Source organism: Acanthochromis polyacanthus, chromosome 20, assembly GCF_021347895.1.
Source record: "Acanthochromis polyacanthus isolate Apoly-LR-REF ecotype Palm Island chromosome 20, KAUST_Apoly_ChrSc, whole genome shotgun sequence".
In the NCBI taxonomy this organism is placed as follows: Eukaryota; Metazoa; Chordata; class Actinopteri; family Pomacentridae; genus Acanthochromis; species Acanthochromis polyacanthus.
Genome location: NC_067132.1, coordinates 30,715,025 through 30,736,124, shown reverse-complemented (window position 1 = coordinate 30,736,124; position 21,100 = coordinate 30,715,025). Strand labels below are relative to the sequence as shown.

Genomic DNA, 21,100 nt, shown 5'->3' with positions numbered 1-21,100 from the left:
AAGGAGAAGATCTCAGTTTACCGTCCATCTACGTTCCAACCCTCACCGATGGTCATGAGCTCTGGGTAGAGACCCAAAGAATGAGATTGTGGATACAAGCGTCTGAAATGAGCTTCCTCTGTAGGGTGTCTGGGCTCAGCTTTAGAGATAGAAGGAGAAGAGCAGACATCTGGAGGGAGCTCAGAGTAGAGCTGCTGATCCTTCACCTCTGAAGGAACCAGTGGAGCTGGTTTGGACATCTGATTCAGATCCTCCAGGGAGACTTCCTTTGTAGGTTTTCTGAACACGTCCTCCTGGGAGGAGACCCCGGGGTAGAACCAGAACCATCTGGAGGGATTATTTATCTCATCTGGCCTGGGAAGGACTCGGGATCTTCCAGGAAGAGCTGGAAAGTGTTACTGAGAGGAGGAACGTCTGGAACGACCTGCTTCATCTGCTGCCTCCATGACCCTACACCGGATAAGAGGAAGAACATGGATGGATGGATGGATGGATGGATGGATGGATGGATGGATGGATGGACTAAAAAGTGGTTTAAACAGACTCAAAATTTGCCCAAAATGACAAAAAAAATGGTCTTAAATGACTAAAAATTGATCTAAAATGACTACAAATGAGTTCAGAATGACTCCAAACTGTAGAAAATGAAAACTGAAGACGTCTTCAGGTCCTGATAAAGACGTCTTCTGGTCTTAATAAAGACTTCTTCAGGTTGAATATTCAGACTCGGCTGACTGAAAGCCGTCTGTCTGACTGAGTCTCTGAGGAAGGAAACAGATTTCCTCTGCAGCGTCGGTGGAGAAATCATTCAGAATCTAACGAGTTCATTATGGAGCTGCAGAGACATTCAGGAGGAACCAGAGTTTATGAAAGAAGCTGAAGGTTTGATTCCATTTTATAACAATAAACCTGGAGAGACTCTTTAGATCAAATTCTAATTGAAACCAAAAAAATGTCTGAAATTATTCCAATTTTGTCAAAAATGACAGAAAAATTTGTCTAAAATGACTAAAATATTGTCAAAAATGTGCCAAAAATGACTAAAAACCTGAAACCTGTCCAGAAAAACTAAAAATATTTAAAATGACTCTAAATTTGTCAGAAATGACTCAACTGAAAAAAACATCCAAATGACGAAACATTGGTCCAAAACGGTTTAAAATTTGCCCAAAATGACTCAGAAATGATCAAAATTGACTAAAAATTGGTTTAAAATGACGAGAATGTTTCATAATTATTGACACGTTTTAGAGCGACGGCGGTTTTAATGTCGTCCAACTGAAATTTAACCATCTGCTTGAGTTTATTCACACATTTAACATGAACTACTCTCTCAGACTGGATCTAAACATCTCAGCTGGATCCTCTGTTTTCTTCGTCTGTGATGTTGGAGCTGGATTCTGTCTCTGATCCACGTCAGTAAATCTGCCGGCTGCTCGTTAAGACGCTCATCTATCGACTCCTTCTGTGGCGTTTCTGGGCTGGAATTCGCCTGAAGCCGTGAATCACGAGTTCTGTTGACATCAGGACAGTGAATGCATCATCGCAGTGATTCAGGGATTATTCACCGTCGGTTCAGGTACTGACCACCCAGTCGCCTTCTGTGCTCCACATTATCACCAATCTGTCGGCTCGTTGTTGGTGTTTGTCCTTAAACGTCTCATCAGCAGCAGCACCGGCGCTGCTTCCTGCTCTTTGTTCCACTTCAAACTTTAATATTACGACTTCAACTTCGTTCACGGTACTTCTGAATACGTCCAAAATTACTAGAAAAAAGTCCGAGGTGACTCAAATATCTCATTAAAATGACTCAAAGTTTGACCGTGACTTGAAATTTTACACAATTATTCAAAATTTGTTCAAAATAACTCATGAAGGACTTAAAAATTCTACAAAATGGTTTAAAATTAGTCTGAGATCATCTTAAAGTTGACCAAAATTTGTCTAAAATGACCTGAAAAGAGTCCCTGATTCAAAAAGAGTCCAAAATGACCCAAAAAATAAAATGGCTCAAAATTAACACAAAAGGACAAAATGTGTTCAAAATGACTCAAAATTTGTTCAAAATCACTCAAAAATGGTTCAAAATTTTTCAAAAATGACTCAAAATATATTCACACTGATTCAAAATTAGTACCAATGTCTCGAATTTTATTGAAAATGATCCAGAATTACTCTAAATTTTTCAACATGATCTGAAAATTCCTCAAAAATACTCAAAATTTGTCCAAAATAACAAAAACGGTCCAAAATTTGTGCAAAATGGCTAAACGTGGCTGAAAACATCTCAAAATGTGTTCAAAAGGACAAAAACTTTGTCAAAATCGAGCCCAAATCATTCAGTTTTCTTTTAAGGCCGGTTTGGTCCGGCATATTCTGCTGCTTTTGTTTTGTTGTTGTTTGTTTGTTTGTTTGTATCTTTGTATACAATTAGTTTATAACTGTTTGAGTAATTTTACAAAATCTAGTAATTTTGCTCGTTTTGTTTTTTGTGTTGTTTATAAGTTGCTTTATTTGTTTACTTTCTGATTTGTTTGTTTCTCTTTAAGCCAACGTCTGAATCAGACAAACTGAGTAACGTCAGCGTTCTTTACTCTTGGTTGTTACATTTGATGAGCTTGTTTGTTGTTTGTTTGTTTTTGTGCTGCAGTAAACACTCAGTTTGGACACAGCAGGCCTGAAGTTTCCCTCCAGTCGGTGCCGCTACAGAGTCGTACATCCTTCTCTGTTGGAGGATTTCTGCTCTGTGGATTCGGCTCCGGTCGGATGAAGACGTTTCCAGGAGGAAACATGAGGCCGACACGTCGTTAAGCTGCTCTGAGGCTCGTCTGTTGCCACGGCGACCGCGGGAAACACGAGCGACCTTCACGTCCGACCTCGACGACGGGAAACACAAACGAGCTGAAAAGGTGAAACAGCGATTCGTCGGCGAGGATTTCCTCTTTTCACTCGTTTACGAGAAGAAGTGCTGCAGAGAAACCCTCAGAAATAAAAAAAGAATCCGTCCAGCTCTGTTAGAGCAGATTCCCTACAGCTGACGACACTTTTAGAACCTGAAAACCTGAAATTAGTACGATGCAGCGTCAGCACAAGACTGTGAAAGAGAGTTCATGTTCATCTGGGTCAATTAAAACAAAATTAAACAACAAATATTCAACAACAACCGGCCAAAAAGTAAAGCAGAGCTAAGACCAGGACCAGACTGAGGGAGAAGTGCTAGTTTTTGTTTGTTTTTGATTTTTTTCTTCACTGTGGTTCATTTTTCACAAGATAAAGTCTTCTATAGAAACAGAATAAAGAAGGAGTGAAAATCAGAAAAGTTTTCTGTCAGTAGGACTAAAAAGATAAAATATGCACAGATGACACAAAATATGTAAGAATGGGACAAAAATGACACAAAGACATGAAAAAATGACAAAAAATGACAAAAATAACACAAAAATAAGAAAAATGACAGAGAAATGACAAAAATTGACACAGAATTAAACAGAAATACAGAGAAATGACAACAAAAATGACACAAAAATGACAAAAACTACATAAAAATGACACAAAATTGCAAAAATATACAAAAATTCAAGAGAAATATGAAAGAATGACTAAAATGGACAAAAATGATACTAAAATGACCAAAAATACATAAAAATATGAAATATTGACACAAAAATGACAAAAAAACTGATTAAAAAAGATACAAAATTACACAAAAATGACAAAAAATACAAATAAATTACACAAATTATGTTTTATCCATTAGTTTTACAGATGTAAACTGCTAAAATCACATAACAAAATATTATTTTGCATGTTTATTATAAAAATGTTAAAAAAAGAAAATAATGTCCACATGAAAAATCAGTTTAGACAAATTTATTCTTCTACTTTTCTCTGTATTTAAATCAGCTAAAAATATGATTATTTTACAGATATTACCATAAAATGAAATAATAATGATGTAGATTGTAAAAAATGTAAATTAAATAAGTTAAAAATGATGATTTAGATGAACTAAATAGAAGATTTTAATGATGAAACTGGACCAGCTTCATTTAATGGTCATTTCTATTACGGTTAAATTACCGACTAGATTAAATTTAGTTTGATCCAAAACTTGGAAATTATTAGAATAAACACAGAAAACTAAGGTTGACTCCAACAGAATGACTGAACGCTGAATGAAGCTTTAATCCGGTGGAAATGCTTCATTTTTTGCACATTTAAGGAGTTACTTTGAGTGTAAATGTTACAAAACGAGACCTGAGCGCTGAGTGACTTCACATTTCTGTCCTCTGTTTGCTCTAAACGCTGAATTCTAGAGCAGCTGCAGCGTTTTAAGGTGGATTTGTCCTTTAAGGCTCCGGCATGTCGCCTGGTTACCATGGCGTCAGCATCCAGGACCAACACCAAGGCAAACAGCGACAGACAAACAGCTCCGTCTGTTCACGGCAGCAGTACTGCAGCACATGAAGTACCTCAGAGTCAGAAAAACACCAGAGTTTAAAGCAGAGCTCAGCTTTACAACGGCCCTTGAACTACTCATCTGTGCCTTCCTGTTTTTGGTGTTTCAGTCCAGTTTAGTGTTTAGCTGTTTTAGCCCAGTTTGGTCCAGTATAAGTTGATGTTTTAGGCCAGACCAGAGCAGACATTTTGTTTGCTAACATAAATATAATATTTAATATTAAAGCCTCCAGATGACGCCTTCAGTAGACAAACTCCACAGCTGGAACTGAGCTGTTTTAGATTGACACAGATGAGAGGAAACGGAAAAAACCTGCGGAAAGTTTGTAGCAAAGAAAATAAAGCCTGAGCTGGAACAGACACATACACACACACACACACACACACACACACACACACACACACACACACACACACACACACACACACACACTGCATTGTGTGTTCTCTGTGCAGACACCAGCTGTGCATCATTCTCCATGTAACACGCTAACCACTGAGTCAGGACGCACAGATGGCGACACACAAACGCCACGGCAACCAGAGAACACGAGGAGCTGCACGCGTGTGCCGGATGATCACGTATGACGGCGGTGAAGATGCAGGGCAAAGAGGACGATGGAGGCGCTGACATCACCCGGAGCAGATGCAGCAGCAGCATTCGTTCATCCTGCGGCCCACCTACAATCTGAACGTCACGTCAGCACACCTCATGTGTCACGCTGGACACGCCAACAACACGGAGACGTTCTTACTCATGTCGTTATTTCAGGCACAGACACCTGCAGCACAGCTCAGCTCTGACATTTACCTCCAACTATCCTCTCGTTACCATTTAAGGGACAGTTTTACTCACAAATGACTCCAAAATGTCATCAGAAGCTTCAAACGCTGGACGATGAGTCAAGAACAGAACGACTGACAGATCTGAGTAATTTATTTACAATCAGCTTCACATAAAGCAGAATAAAGACGCAAACAATCTAAACCATGTCCACGTTTAGTGTTTAGAACAACACCAGCTCTCCTGTCATCATGTAGATTTGATCACATGCTATGATGCCATGGCATGTGACATCATATGACATCCCTTCATGTTATATGATTTAAGGTCACGTCACGTCAGGTCACATCGGAAAATGTCAGGTCAGATCATATCATCACAATACCATAGGTGTAGTCACGATACTTTAGGTCACGTCACAGAACGTCATGATACGTTACAATACATCGTCTCATTTCAAATCACGATACATGACAGTATCTCGCGTCACGACATGTCATGGTACATTACAATACACGTCACGTCACGATACGTTACGTTATGTGACGGTACGTACATTATGTCACGATACACTACTTTATGTCACGATACGCTACATTATGTCACGGTACATACGTTATCTCACAATACGCTACGTTATGTCACGATATGCTACGTTATGTCACGGTACATACGTTATGTCACGGTACGTACGTTATGTCACGATACGCTATGTTATGTCACGGTACATACGTTATGTCACGGTACGTACGTTATGTCACGATACGCTATGTTATGTCACGGTACGTACGTTATGTCACGATACGCTACGTTATGTCACGGTACGTACGTTATGTCACGATACGCTACGTTATGTCACGATACGCTACGTTATGTCACGATACGCTATGTTATGTCACGGTACGTACGTTATGTCACGATACGCTATGTTATGTCACGATATGCTATGTTATGTCACGGTACGTACGTTATGTCACGATACGCTATGTTATGTCACGGTACGTACGTTATGTCACGATACGCTACGTTATGTCACGGTACGTACGTTATGTCACGATATGCTACGTTATGTCATAACGTCACATTATCATACATGTCAACATTAGATCATGACATGCTACAGACGTCGAGTCCTTGTGCCAGAATGTCTCTCCACGTTGTAATTTAGTCGCTCCATATGATGTCATGGCTTTAGGTTATATTATATGTGTTATCTTGTATTATATTTTATGTTTTTAAACTGTTTCCAAAGTGTTTTTAGGACTTGCAGGTGGTGTAAACTTTTCATTGAGACCATCCAGGTGATTTCACTGAATCTCTCCGGTCTACGTCCGACTGATCCGTCCCCTCCTGCGTTATGAGAGCAATAACGCAGAGGACAGGAGTTTATGCTGTGAATCTGAGCTGCTGTGTTTCAGAGCAGCGTGCTGACGGGACGAGTCGGGTTCGTAGAGACTTTCTGCATCTTCCACATCAAACTGAGGCCTGCAGACTCCAACAAACGTCCCCTGAAGGCAGCGGAGCCAGAAAGCGTTGCAGGACAAATCCCCGAGAAGCCGCTGAGGACGCTAAAGCTCCGGCAAACATCTCCGTCAGAGCCGCCGGCTGAGCATCGCGCCGGGATTTGTCCTGAGTTGATGATGTCATGGAGAGGATCTGATTGGCTTTGAGCTGAGAAGCTGCAGGATGAAGGTCGGCTCAGTAGGATCGCAGTTCACCGCTCGCAGGCAATAAAACACGACTCAACGTCTGCACTCAGGATCCACAGAATATGTGACCCCGCTGTAATAAAACCGCCGTCGCGTTTTATTACACTTTAAGACGTTACAGTGGCAGATTTTAGGAGGACGCTTCATCCCAGTTTGGTGCCGAAGATTTCCTTCTTTTGACTCAGACTTAGATTTCAGAGAGAAATATTATCATTTCTAGTTTCCTGCATCTGGAGCGTTGGTGTTTTAGTCCACTTTGGTCCAACATTTGTGGGTTTCTTTAGACCAGTTTTGTCCAGAATATATTAGTGTTTTACTCCAGTTTGGTCCGACATTTTTGGGTTTCATTGGACCAATTTGGTCCACTGATAAAGTCTTGATGCACAATAACAAATCTTCAACAAATCACTTCTTATTGCTGTAAAGTAACAAATTCTTATGAGTGTAACTGTGATTGTGTGGTATCATAGTAATTGTAAACAGTAAAATAATGTATTTTCCTGCAAAATCAATACTGTGTTGGTGTTTTCAGGAGGTAACAGGTCAGAAATCCAGCAGAAGTGGGACTAAAACAAGTCGTGGTGATCCAATAATAGCAGCCTCTTATAAATAGATGTGTGTATGTTGACAGATGACGACCCGTTCTATATTTACACCGGTTGTGGTTGATCTTCCTCCACATTCAGCGTCCTGGCTGATTAAAGCCGACCTGATTCTGGAAGGACAACGCACCCAGAGCTGCGATTTCAAAAACCCACTGCAGGCACGTTTTCCTCTGAATGAAATTAAGACCTTCATCATGAAATGTGATCTATTTTTATGTGCAGTACTATTTTTAGCAGCAACAGCAGCAGCTCCTCTGCAGAGCTCACTTACACTGCTTTAATATTTAACCATCACAACGAGGACCACTCAGCCAGAAAACACTCTTGTTGTTGTTGTTGTTGTGCGGCTCAGAAAACACACTCTTCATTCATCGACACACACATCAGACGTGGATTAAATAAAAAACACAGCAGCAGTTCTGAGTTCTACTCTTATTCAGCCTTTTCCTTCCACTTTGTCTCTTTGTTTAACATCTAAAAACATACAACATATTATCAACATGTAGAGCACAGACTTCTGCCGCTAAATGCTAAAGCTGAAGCTAACAGTTAAGACAGTTAGCCTAATTATAAGACTTATATTAAAATGACATTGTTAAAGCAAACAAATTACGTAAAGACACAACTTCTGGGCAGGAATAAGTGGTTAGCCTTAGTCTGCTTAGCAACCTGTAGTAAGCCCTCAAAGCTAATCGCTTAGTCCTGCTGAGACAGTGGTAATGCTAGTTACAAACCTAAAACAACCTAAGTTGAGGAAGCTAAAACTATACTTAGAAAATAGCAAAGGTAACCACAAACTGAAATCAACCTAAGTGAAGAAGGCTAAAACTAGCCACGTAAACTTGCCCATTGAACAATAAAGCTAATCACAAACTAAAACCAAGCTAAAATAAGAAGGCTAATAATAACCACTTCACGTGCGCAGTCTGCTTTTACATTGGTAATGCTAAATACAAACCTAAAGCTAACCGCTTCAATCTGTTCTGACAATAGTAAAGCTACCTGTAAACCTAAAATCCATTTTGGCTAAAGTTAATCACTTAAACCTGCTCAGATAATAGTAATGTTAACCATAAACCTACAGCAAAGTTAACTAAGAAAGCTAAAGATTATCATTTAATCCTGCTCATAAATAATAAAGCTAAAATTACCCTAAAGTAACATATATGCTAAGAAAGCTAAAAATAACCACTTAATCCTGCCAAAGAAAAAGCTAAGCTAACCATAAATTAAAGCAAAATAATCAAAGAAAGCTAAGCCTTAACAACATAATTCTGCCCAAACAAAGGTAACACCAACACTAATCCAAAGCAATCCAAGCTAAGAGTGCTGAAGCTAACCATTTAAACCAGCCTAGACAATAGTCAAGCTAACAACAAACTTAAAGCAGCCTAACTAAGCAGGCTAAAGCTAACCATTAAATATTTCTCAGTCGATAGCAAAGCTAGCCGCATAAGTGAAGCATCCTTAGCTAACTTAATCCTGCTGAGATATTGCTAAAGCTAGCCACAAATGTGAGGTGACCCAGTCTAACAAAGCTAAAGCTAACCTATTTCATTGTGGAGGTCTTTGTTTTGTTGACATTTACTTCACCAGTAACCAGGACGTTATCGTAGACGTTTCTGCCCTCATCGTCCACTCAGACTCTCCTGTCAGTCTGTTGTGTTTTACCTGTCAGGTGTCTCTCTGTTTCCCATCATGCACCTCACCTCCCCCCCGCTGCTGTTTGTTATGGAGGAAGCAGGTCGGCCTGAGACGGATCGCTGCACAAACAAATGTTTGTTCTGCCCTTCGCACACCCCAGAGATGCACAGACACACACACAGCAGTTTGTGTGTTTGTGTGTGTTCTATGTGCATGCGTGTGTGTGTGTGTGTGTGTGTGTGTGTGTGTGTGTGTGTGTGTTGTATGTGCGTGCATGTGTGTGTGTGTTTTATTTCTCTGGTTTATTATGGCAGCTTTGGGTTGTGTTTATTTTTGTGGTTTTCTATTTATTGTTGTTCAAATGTTTTATAGTGAATGTGTGTGTGCGTGCATGTACGTGTGTGTGTGCGTACGTGCATGTGTGTGCGCGTGTGTGTGTGTGGACACCAGCTGTCCACCAGTTATTGCTCTCAGTGGGAGTACTGGGGCTGACAGGGTGAACAGACAGATTGATGACATGTTGAATGTAAAATAATAATAATAATAATTAGAAAAATAATAATAATGTCCGCAAAATATATTATAAAGCATTTTTACGTGAATAATTTTTTTCTTTTATTTTTTACAATACTACATTTAAATCAGTAAAAATGTTATTTTACAGATATTTGACAAAATAATAAATATGCATATTAATGTATATTAGTGATTGGGATTAAGTAGCTAGCTTTAGCTTTGTTAGCTAAGGTTGGTTCACATTTGTGGTCAGCTTTAGCTTTTCTAGCTTAGGCTGCTTCACGTTTGTGTTAGCTTTAGCTTTGTTAGCTAGGTTGTGTCATGTTTATGGTTAGCTTTAGCATTGCTAGCGAAAGTTGTTTTAAGTTTGTGGCTAGCTTTAGTTTTGCAAGCTTGGGTGGTTTTACCTTTGTGGTTAGCTTTACCAATATCTCAGCAGGATTAAGATGTTAACTATAGTTTTGTTAGGAGGGTTGCTAGTTAGTATGGATTGCTTCATGTTTGTGGCTAGCTTTACCAATATTTCGGCAGGGCTAGGTGGTTAGCCGTAGCAGTAAATATAGTAAAATAGAGTAATTTTACAGTTGAACATTGTAAAAGAACAAATGTGTAAAAAATAGTGATTATTGAGGATATTTCGATTTTTTTTTGACGGTTTGCAAGTAAATTAATGTGTTTTCTGTTTTAAAAAAATCCAGTAATTTTAAATAAATTAATGGAGGAATGAAAAGGAAAAGGAGTAAAAAAAAGATTAATGGAAGGGAAAGTAAAGACAGGCAACCAGAAGAAGAAGAAGCTGAAAGGAAAAAATAAAGAAGAAGAAACAATGATAAGATGAAAGAAGATGGAAGAACAACATAAAATGGAGAGATGGATGTCAATCAGGGATGAGGGGTCAAAGGTCATCAGAAGGGGGCGGGGCTTAACAAGACTGAAAACACAAAGGGGCAGAAGAGGAAGAAATACTTCTATTTATTCATCCCTTCATCTTCTGATTACAGAGGAGTAGGAGGAGGAGGAGGATGAAGATGATGATGAGGAGGAGGAGGAGGAAGATGAGGCCCAGAGGAGGCGACAGACGAGTTTAATGAGCTGGATGGATGGATGAAGGGATGAAAGGAGGGGTCACATGATTTATTCAGAGCTGCAGGGGGGGCGGGATTAAAACTGGAGCTGCACCTGAACCACACACACACACACACACACACACACACACACACACACACACACACACACACACACACACACACACACACACACACACACACACACACACACACACACACAGGAGGTCCCGCAGGACGGCAGCTTTGAAAGGCTGTTAATTGTCGCCAACACGACTTTAATCAGATTTCAGTCTCCGCCCTCATCACACACACACACACACACAGATGTGGGCACGTGCACACACACACACACACACTCGCCCCAGGAGGTGTTTGTGTGTAAATCAGGTTTTGGCGAGGAGGTGTGGTCATTAGCGCCAAGTCCCATATGCTGCCCGCCGACACTGGAGGGAAAACCCCGGGGACACACACACACACACACATAAACACACACACACATGCACACTGGACAGACACACAAACACACAACCGAACAATCTAGAGTGTGTCGTCTTTCCTTCCTTCCTTAAGTCCATCCTTCCGTCCCTCTGTTCCACCATCCCCACTTCCTTCCTTCCAACGATCTGTCCATCCTTCGTTCATTCTTTCCTCGACTCCTTCCTTCCTTCCTTCCTTACGTCCTTACTTCTTCCATCCTTCTTCCCCTCTATCATCCTTCCTTCCCTATGTTCTTCCTTGCTTCTTTCCGTCCTTCCTTGATTCCTTACATCCTTCTTTCCTTCCTTCTGTCCCTCCATCCTTCCTTCCTTCTTTCCTGCATTCCTTCCTTCCTTCCTCAAACCTCCACACCATTAAAAATCAGACATTCATTTTACACTTTTCTTTTCTTTCAGTCTTTCCCTAATTTGCTCTTGAAACACTCGTGCACGCCCACACTTCCCTCTCGTGCACGCTCACACTTCCCTCTCGTGCACGCTCACAGTTCCCTCTCGTGCACGCTCACAGTTCCCCCTCGTGCACGCTCACAGTTCCCTCTCGTGCACGCTCACAGTTCCCCCTCGTGCACGCCCCTCCTTCATCCCCACTCTCCACCTCCCCAACATTTCCACTGCGGCAGTGTGGCTCGGTTGCCTTGGAAACCACTCATTCATCCCCCCCTCCTCACCCCCAATGCATCCCCATATACCCCCCCAACCACACACACACACACACACACACACGCAGAGTTGTGAGAGACGATGAGGACGGCAAAGAGAACAAAAAATAGATGAATGAACGAAGGAAAGGGTCGGGATGAAGTCTGTGTGTGTGTGTGTGTGTGTGTGTGTGTGTGTGTGTGTGTGTGTGCATGTGAGTGGCTGTGTGTGTGTGTAGGATTGAGTGTGTGTATGAGTGTGTGTTTGTGTGTGTGTGTGAGTCACTAATGTCAAGTCAAGAGCAAATTAGGGAAAGAATGAAAGAACAGGTACAATGAGTAAATCGCAGTGTGTGTGTGTATAAGTGTGTGTGCAGTCGAGTGTTTGTCGTTAAGAGCAAATTAAAGAAATAAATGAAAGAATGGCTGCAAATGGTTAATTTCTGTGTGTGTGCATAAGTGTGTGCGCATGCTGTTGTCCAGTCAAGCGGATATTAAGAAAAGAATTTTAAAAAAGGTCACAAAGGGTTTATTTCTGAGTGCTTGTGTGAAAGTAAAGTGTTTTAACATGAATGTGTGTGTGTGTGTGTGTGTGTGTGTGTGTGTGTGTGTGTGTGTGTGTGTGTGTGTGTGTGTGTGTGCGAACGAGGAGTGTGTGCACGAGGATGTCAAGAGCGTTGCTGCAGTGCCAAGGGCAGAGAGACACTGCCGATGTAATCCCTCAGTTTCACACACTTTTCTGCAGACTGTCGCCAGCATGACTTTAATTCACTGTGAGGGTTCACACACACACACACACGTTACATTAACTTACATTCATTTTCTACCAACCGACAAACAAACCAACCAACCAACCAACCAACCAACCAACCAACCAACCAACCAACAAATTAACCAACCAATTAACCAACTAACCAACCAACCAACTAACAAATTAACCAACTAATTAATCAACCAACCAACCAATTAATCAAACAACCAACCAACAAATTAACAAACCAACATACCAATTAACAAATTAACAAACCAACCAATTAACCAACCAACCAACCAATTAACAAATCAACCAGCCAACCAACCAACAAATTAACCAACTAACCAACCAACCAACCAACCAACAAAAAACCAACCAATTAACCAACCAACCAACCAACCAACCAACCAACCAATTAACCAACCAACCAACCAACCAACAAAAAACCAACCAATTAACCAACCAACCAACCAACCAACCAATTAACCAACCAACCAACCAACCAACAAAAAACCAACCAATTAACCAACCAACCAACCAACCAACCAACCAACCAACCAACCAACCAACCAATTAACAAATTAACTAACCAATTAACCAACTAACCAACCAACCAATTAACCAACCAATTAACCAACTAACCAACTAATTAAACAACCAACCAACCAACCAATTAATCAACCAACCAACCAACCAATTAACCAACCAACTAACAAATTAACCAACTAATTAATCAACCAACCAACCAACCAATTAATCAACCAACCAACCAACCAACCAACCAACCAATTAACAAATTAACAAACCAACCAACCAACCAACTGGTTAAAGATGTTACACTAATGTTCAGGTTGAGGATCAATCACATAAAAAACAACAAAAACCAGAACATTCTGTGACAAGAAAACAAAACTAAAGAAATGTTCAGAAATCCTGAAATATTTTTTGAAAAGAACAGCGATTAGTAAAATGAATCTATTTATAGATGATTTAAATCTAAAAGTTATGACCCCACTATAAAAGAACAAAAACAGAGTTCAGTCACACAAAACGCCACCAGAGTTCATGAACAAAGAGACAGCAGGGTCTCATCTGATCTGCAGCACCCCCTGCTGGCAGGGCACGAAACTGCAGCCAACATCGACTGGATTTTTAGAAGAAAGATCTGGAGGCAACGGTGGAACAAATGTGACAAATTTTGGGGAAAAATAGTCATTTGCGCATAAAATTGTCCTTTTTTAAAGATATTAGAATGCATAAATTACTCTCCATGTTACACCTGTCAACAAAACTGTCAAAACGATGCCTTTAATCAGAGCGAGTAACTGAAAAAATAGAAAAAAGGTCAGATTTTAAACTTTCCAATAGTCCTTGAACTGCCCATCTGTGACGTACAGTAAAATAAAATGACATTTTTTTCTTTTATGTTTTTTATACTGTCTCCTTTAACTTTTTTATCGTTATTTTTGCATCTTTTGTGTCAGTTTCATGTCCTTTTTGTGTAATTTCTACAACTTCTATGTCATAATTGTGTCTTCTTGCCTCATTTTTTGATCTTTTGTCTCGGTTTTATGTCATTTTTGCCCCTTTCTCTGTCATATTTGTGTCTTTTTACATCTTTTGTTTCATTTTTGGGTCTTTTTCGTGTCCTTATTAAAATTTTTATCTCGGTTTTGTGTCCTTTTTTTCTCCTTTGCGTCTTTTGTGTCAGTGTTGTGTCCTTTTTGCCTCTTTTTACATATTTTCATGTCATTTATTTGACAGTTTTTGGTCATTTTTGCATCTTTTGTGTCTTTTTGTCTAATTTGCAGATCTTTTGTCTAAGTTTTGGATCATTTTGTCTCTTTCTCTGTCACATTTGTGTTTTTTTTTTTTTTTACATCTTTTGTTTCAGTTTTGGGTCTTTTTCATGTCATTATGTCTGTTTTTGTGTCATTTCCTTGATTTCTTTTGGTCATTTTTGCATCTTTAGTGTTTATTTTGAGTCTCTTTGTGTCTTTCTGAATCATCTCTGAGTTCTGTCTCGTTCATCATTCTGTTTCCACAGATCTGCAGGACTTCCCATTGCAGTGAAAAATGAGCCACAGTGAGCTAAAATGTGAGTTTTCCTTTGGTGTAAATAAACAGTAGCGGACACATTCTCCTCTGTGAGTGTTTAAAGTCAGTTTGCTGTGCCGTTATTGATTTTCCGGCCTCTCCAGTCCCAAAAGAAGCGACATCCAGGCCATCTTTAAACCCTGGTGCATCCAGAAGTCTCCGTTTTAGATTCTCACCCAGGCTCCAAAGTCGCCCAACAAACAGGAAACAGTTTAAAGCTGCAGTAGTCCACATTTAGCTACTGTAACTGGATGAAAGGAGTCAAAAACAGAACAAACAGCAGCTGTTTAAGCACTTTCCTAGCATTAGCATGTAGCCGCTAACGAGCTCAAAGGAAAGTTTGACTCTGAGCTCCAGATGTTGTGTTTTACAGCCGCCAGAAATAATCAACGGCTTCAAGCTCCGAGCCTCAAAGTGTCTGAAAAGCAGATGCTGCGGCTTTACTGTGGATTCAGCGGTGATAATAATGTGGGAAAACTGTCCAATGTTTCCACGCCGAGACATTAAAATAGAAAAACGGATCCAGTTCAGGGGTTTGACAACAAAAAAAAACAATAAATAGGTTGGTTTTATTGTCAATCTTTGAGTCATAAAGATTAATATTTTATGAAGCTGCTATCTTTTGTTTTCCTCGTTAAATTAATCGAAGCTACACATGATGATTCGTTTGTTCTTTATTTGTCGTCATGGAAACAGTTTAAAGTGGGTGGTGATGATTCATTCTTTAATTATTTGTTCTTTTTTGTTCATATTTTAGTCCTCTGAATCCCAAAACCTGCCTGTTGGTTTTAAAATATTTTCAAAATATCAGAAACCATAAAAGCAGAAAGAATGAGGGTTTTCAACTTTCTGACGGCCCCTAAACTACTCATCAGGAAAACGAACCAAATCTCAGCCTGAAACTGTGATTTTTCATCAGAATCGTTTGATTCAACACGTTTCATTCATAAAACCATCTAAATATTTTGTGATCCTCCGTTAATAACGCTTCTGTGACCAGCAGTCATGTGAAGAAAATTCAGGGACTTTTTCACTGAACTGTCAGATTTATAAAAGCCAGTTTTAATATGTTAAAAATCTAGTATAAATATATAGAGGATAAATATCTATAACAAGCAGCAGTTAAGTGCAGCTACTGGTTAGCTGCAAACTAGCAGGAAGTTAGCTGTAAGTTAGCTGCAAGTTAGCAGCAAATTAGCAGTAAGTTAGCATGAAGTTAGCAGCAAGTTAGCAGCAAATTAGCAGTAAGTTAGCATGAAGTTAGCGGCAAGTTAGCAGCAAATTAGCCGTAAGTTAGCATAAAGTTAGCGGCAAGTTAGCAGCAAATTAGCATCAAGTTAGCAGCAAGTTAGCAGCAAATTAGCATCAAGTTAGCAGCAAGTTAGCAGCAAATTAGCAGTAAGTTAGCATGAAGTTAACGGCAAGTTAGCAGCAAATTAGCAGTAAGTTAGCATGAAGTTAGCATGAAGTTAGCGGCAAGTTAGCCATTGTGAAATGAGTTTTAATTTTTTTTGAAAGTGTATGTTTCAAAAAAACATACACTTGCTGTTGTCGTCTGTCTGTCTGTCTGTCTGTGTGTCTGTTTGTGTTAGTGTGTGTTAGTTTGTGTTTGTGTGTATCTCACCTGAGTTCAGTATTTCCTGCTCCATCACTCCACATCCCAGAACCTCCATCCAGTCGCCCTGGAAACGAACCTCCATCTCAAAGGAGGGATGAGTGAAGGGAAAGTAGCAGTCGACCCAGCGGACCTCTACGTCTGAGAGAGGAGGAGGAGAATAGAGGAGAACAAAGGAGGAGGAGAAGGAATAGAGGAATGAGGTTCACCGTGGTGTCCTTCAGTCGGTGCAGATCTCAGACCTCCAGCAGCTTCCTACCTTCTCCAAACAGCTGAGCGACGAGTCGAGTCAGAGTCTGCTTCAGGTTGAACTCCAGCAGCTTCACGGCCTCCAGACTGTGAGTTTCCTGCTTCTCTGGAGTCCGACGGCCGCCTCGTTCAAACAGAGACAGAAGATCACCGCTACGCACCTGAGAGAAGAGCTGAGATAAGGAAGGAGATAAAGAGATGAGATTAGAAGAGAAAAGAAAGAAGAGATGAGATTAGAAGAGACGGGAAAAGAAGAAAGACGAGATGAGACAAGGAAAGAAAAAATGACGTGAGATAAGAAAAGACATGAATAGATTACATGAGATTAGAAAGAAAAGAAAGAAGAGATGTAACGACATTAGTTAGAATAAGAAATGAATAGATCAGATCAGAAAAGAAAAGAAAAAAGAAGAGATAATATGAGACAAGATGAGATGGGAAAAGAAAAAAGACGAGATAAGAACAGAACATCTACCTCGTGGTTGGAGAAGAGTCGGACTCCCTCCATCTGGTGGAAGACCGGGTAGTGACTGGAGTCGATCTCGTCCCGCCGGTAGACGTCTCCGGCCAATAGGAAGGCGTCCAGCCCCGAACTCACCAGCTCCCTCTGGTGGGCCGACGTGTGAGCGCGAAGCATCGTGGTTCTGGGTCCAACATAAACACCATCAGTGACCCTTTCTGATGCTAAGCTAGCTGCTAGTTTCAGGTGTTCCTCACCTACAACCTCTAGTTTGCTCAAACGTGTGCAGAGGTGGAAGAAGATAAGCTAGACTAAGCTAAGCTAAGCTAAGCTGTACATCCAGGCTGACATCAGGAGGTTCTCTACAGATGCATTGTGGGTATTGATCGGTGTGATTCACCTGTTCAGGTAATAGTTGTCTCCTCGTTTCCTGCTTGGGTGGTCGGGAGGAATCAGCAAGCTGTCCATCAAAACATAGAATATTAGAATTCACACAATTCAACACAAACACGATGATTTATTTAAATTCTTCACTTTGGTTCACAAATATTTACTCATACAGACACAGAAAAATACAGTTAACTGACTAAAAACACGTCCGAAATGACTGGAAATGTGCCCTAAATCACTCAACATTTGGACAAATGGACTGAAACACGTCTTAAATGACTAAAAACATGTTAAAAATGACTAAAAAATGTCCAAATTGACTGGAAACGTTTGTAAACATGAGTTAGAGTGGGTCTAAATACCTGTTAGGTACTAGTTAGAACTGAGGAAGCCTCGTGAATAAAAGTGGAACATCTTTAAGAACCAAAAGAAGTCAGGCAGCCTGAGGGTCTATATTTCCTCTGTTAATCTGTAAACTCTGTACTGGCAGAGATCCGTCACCGACCTGTCGAAGTTCTGCTCCACGCTGACCACAGGACTCAGGTTGTCGTGGACGGAGAACAGCGGGTTTCCCCAGCGGCCGATGTAGGAGCTGTGGGGGAAGAAAGCGGTCGTTAGTGCTGATAAATGGACGGATTCAGAAATAAAACCAGACTGAAGGACACGATACTGCTGCTGTTCACAGAAAACCCACAAACCTGACAGCAAACGGTGAAATACTGTCGAACCAAAGCACAGAAAAACTATTCAGAGCCTTTAAACACTGATGAGCATCACCAGCAGCACCACCTCTGACACTGTGATTCTTTAGAAAAACTATTCAATCTCATAATTGTGTCATTTTGCAAAACAAATTTAGTGAGGAATGCCCAAAACCCAAAGAAATGACAGAAAGAGTCAGAAAAAACAGACAAAATGACACAAAAGACTCAAAATTGACACAAAAGAAATGAAAACAACTTAAAAATATGTAAAAGGGATACAAAATTGACACAAAAAGGAGCAAATATGATACAAAACTGAGAGAAAAGATGTCAAAATTACACAAAAGGACACAAAGAGACACAAAAACACTTCAAAATATAAATAACTCATCTAAATCCTGAACCTCCACAGAAAACTGATCTGAGTTTTGTTTGTTATCTCCAGGTTTGTAGCCGCCGGCTGCAGGAGGAAAACAACAACAACAATTAGAGCTGTTGACCAGACAAACAACCACAATTCATGTTTTTGTTTTTTGTTTTCACGTTTGTAGCCTCAGGCCTGAAGTCCGAAACCAGAAGACTCATTAGACCTTCATTCATGAAGTCTGTAGACAGAAAACTAAAGTAATTACATCAGTTCAGATTTTATTTACTAGCAGCAGAAACTAACTGAAGACAACAACAGTTAGTAAACCATCACCTTTAAATAACTCCATATTTATAAGAGGAACCACAAAGCCTCTCCTGTTTGGAATGTTTAGAAGAAACACTTGAGAAGGACGGTGCTGAAAATTCAGACTCCAAAGTAGAAACTCAAAGCAACAACAATGAATCCAATCAGTCCAACTGGTTCTAAAATGAGCAGAACTTCTCAGTTTCAGACCAATGGACTGTTTGGATCTTCATGTCTTCATCATGGCTCCATGTGGAAAAGAAATGGAAGAAAGAAATGATTCTGAGGCTTCACAAAGATGGTAAAGGATCGACTAAAACATCAGTGTCAGCACTAATCAGGAGGTCCAGAAGGAGCCATAGTTCCACTAATCAGGAGGTCCAGAAGGAGCCATAGTTCCACTAATCAGGAGGTCTAGAAGGAGCCATAGTTCCACTAATCAGGAGGTCCAGAAGGAGCCATAGTTCCACTAATCAGGAGGTCTAGAAGGAGCCATAGTTCCACTAATCAGGAGGTCCAGAAGGAGTCATAGTTCCACTAATCAGGAGGTCCAGAAGGAGCCATAGTTCCACTAATCAGGAGGTCTAGAAGGAGTCATAGTTCCACTAATCAGGAGGTCCAGAAGGAGCCATAGTTCCACTAATCAGGAGGTCTAGAAGGAGCCATAGTTCCACTAATCAGGAGGTCTAGAAGGAGTCATAGTTCCACTAATCAGGAGGTCCAGAAGGAGCCATAGTTCCACTAATCAGGAGGTCTAGAAGGAGTCATAGTTCCACTAATCAGGAGGTCCAGAAGGAGCCATAGTTCCACTAATCAGGAGGTCTAGAAGGAGCCATAGTTCCACTAATCAGGAGGTCCAGAAGGAGCCATAGTTCCACTAATCAGGAGGTCTAGAAGGAGTCATAGTTCCACTAATCAGGAGGTCTAGAAGGAGTCATAGTTCCACTAATCATGGCTGCAGACGGTGAACTACTTCCACAATCCAGCTGTAAAAACAGACAGCAGCTGCTTCAGACTTGTCCAGGAGTTCTCAGTGGAAACTAGTGTGAAGCTCAGACTCTTCAGAACATCAACCTCTATGGACGGAGGACAAGAACAAAAGCCCTAGTTGTTGTTTAGTACCAAACTAAAAGATTAAATTATGCCTAAGAACATGAAAAGAAGACTGATGGATGTTGGAGATAGGGCTGGGCGGAATAGTGGTTTATGGCCTCCAAATATTCTGGCCCTATTAAAGACGAATATTCGTTCCGCCCCGTAACGTCCGACAGGGGGCGGGACTTGTGGCGGAGACGGCCCAAATATTCGGATCCGTTCGTCTGGTCTCCCGGGTCCTACTTTTGCCTTCGTTTTGTCTTCAGTTAAACTGAAGAATTCCCAAACAGCGGAGGTCTTCAGCATCTTGTGTCTATGCAACGAAGTGAAGCGGGACGTCAGAGTCGGCAGCAACCCGACTAATATTTGGATACCAAAATTAATGTCCGGATACCGCTGTAACGAACGAATATTCGGATATTCGGGATATTCGGGATATTCGGGTCCAGCCCTAGTTGGACAACATTCTTTAGTCAGATAAGATAAACTCGTCTGGCTCAGATGGATCCAGGACGTTTGGAGGGAACCACAGTGGATGCATAGTCCTGACAGTGAAGGATGAAGGTGGAAGTGTGATGCTTTGGGGATGTAGAAGTGATGTGAACATGAACGTCCATGGAGAAACCCAAACCCTTCCTGATAAGGTGACTCCTACCTGTAGAAGTGAGCCTTGATGCGCTCCTTGATCAGCCACAGTGGGTGGTGGGTCTGGTTGTGGAGGTCCCGGCCCACTCTGGCCAACGTCTTTGGGGTGACGTTGGTGAAGTCGTCCCGGGCGTAGGACTGTCCCAACACCTCCACCCAGTCCTGGCCGACGGCGGGCTGAGGGGTGCGGCCGTCAGTGCTGAGGCGTCTGCACGACGCCGCGCTGCCATTGGTCCAGAGGTCCGACAGGAGGCGGCGAAGCAGGGGGCGGGGCCAGGGCTGGAGGTGGGGGAGGAGTGAGGGGCCCAGTATCATGATGACTGGTCCATGGAGCTGGAGGGACATTAAACAGAGATACAACACTTGTAGGGATCAATCCACCACTGGAAATAGTCCCTGGAACAAAGTTTAAAGCCCCAAATTCACAAAAAATGACACAGTTCAGTGCAGTAACACACTTTAAAAGCAGACAAAAAAATCTCATATCCAACCTTTTGAAG

The 21,100-nt window shown here is 41.0% G+C and overlaps 1 protein-coding gene across 10 annotated transcripts in view; it reads right to left on the bottom strand.

Annotated features, from left to right (window-relative positions):
• fars2 (phenylalanyl-tRNA synthetase 2, mitochondrial) overlaps positions 1–21,100 on the bottom strand; it is a 185,531-nt gene that overhangs the window by 62,236 nt on the left and 102,195 nt on the right. For 2 of the 10 annotated variants that reach the window (XM_051940303.1, XM_051940295.1), the window contains exons 2-7: positions 20,611–20,933; positions 17,989–18,075; positions 17,494–17,553; positions 17,109–17,277; positions 16,644–16,806; positions 16,394–16,525 (exon numbers count right to left, since the gene is read on the bottom strand). The exons of 3 other annotated variants lie outside the window; for them this stretch is intronic. In XM_051940303.1, coding sequence (XP_051796263.1) covers positions 16,394–16,525; positions 16,644–16,806; positions 17,109–17,277; positions 17,494–17,553; positions 17,989–18,075; positions 20,611–20,915 — 916 coding nt within the window. In that variant the 5' untranslated portion in view covers positions 20,916–20,933. The remainder of the gene's footprint in view (positions 1–16,393; positions 16,526–16,643; positions 16,807–17,108; positions 17,278–17,493; positions 17,554–17,988; positions 18,076–20,610; positions 20,934–21,100) is intronic. 5 more of the 10 variants (XM_051940297.1, XM_051940299.1, XM_051940300.1 and 2 more) reach the window with 5 other exon arrangements.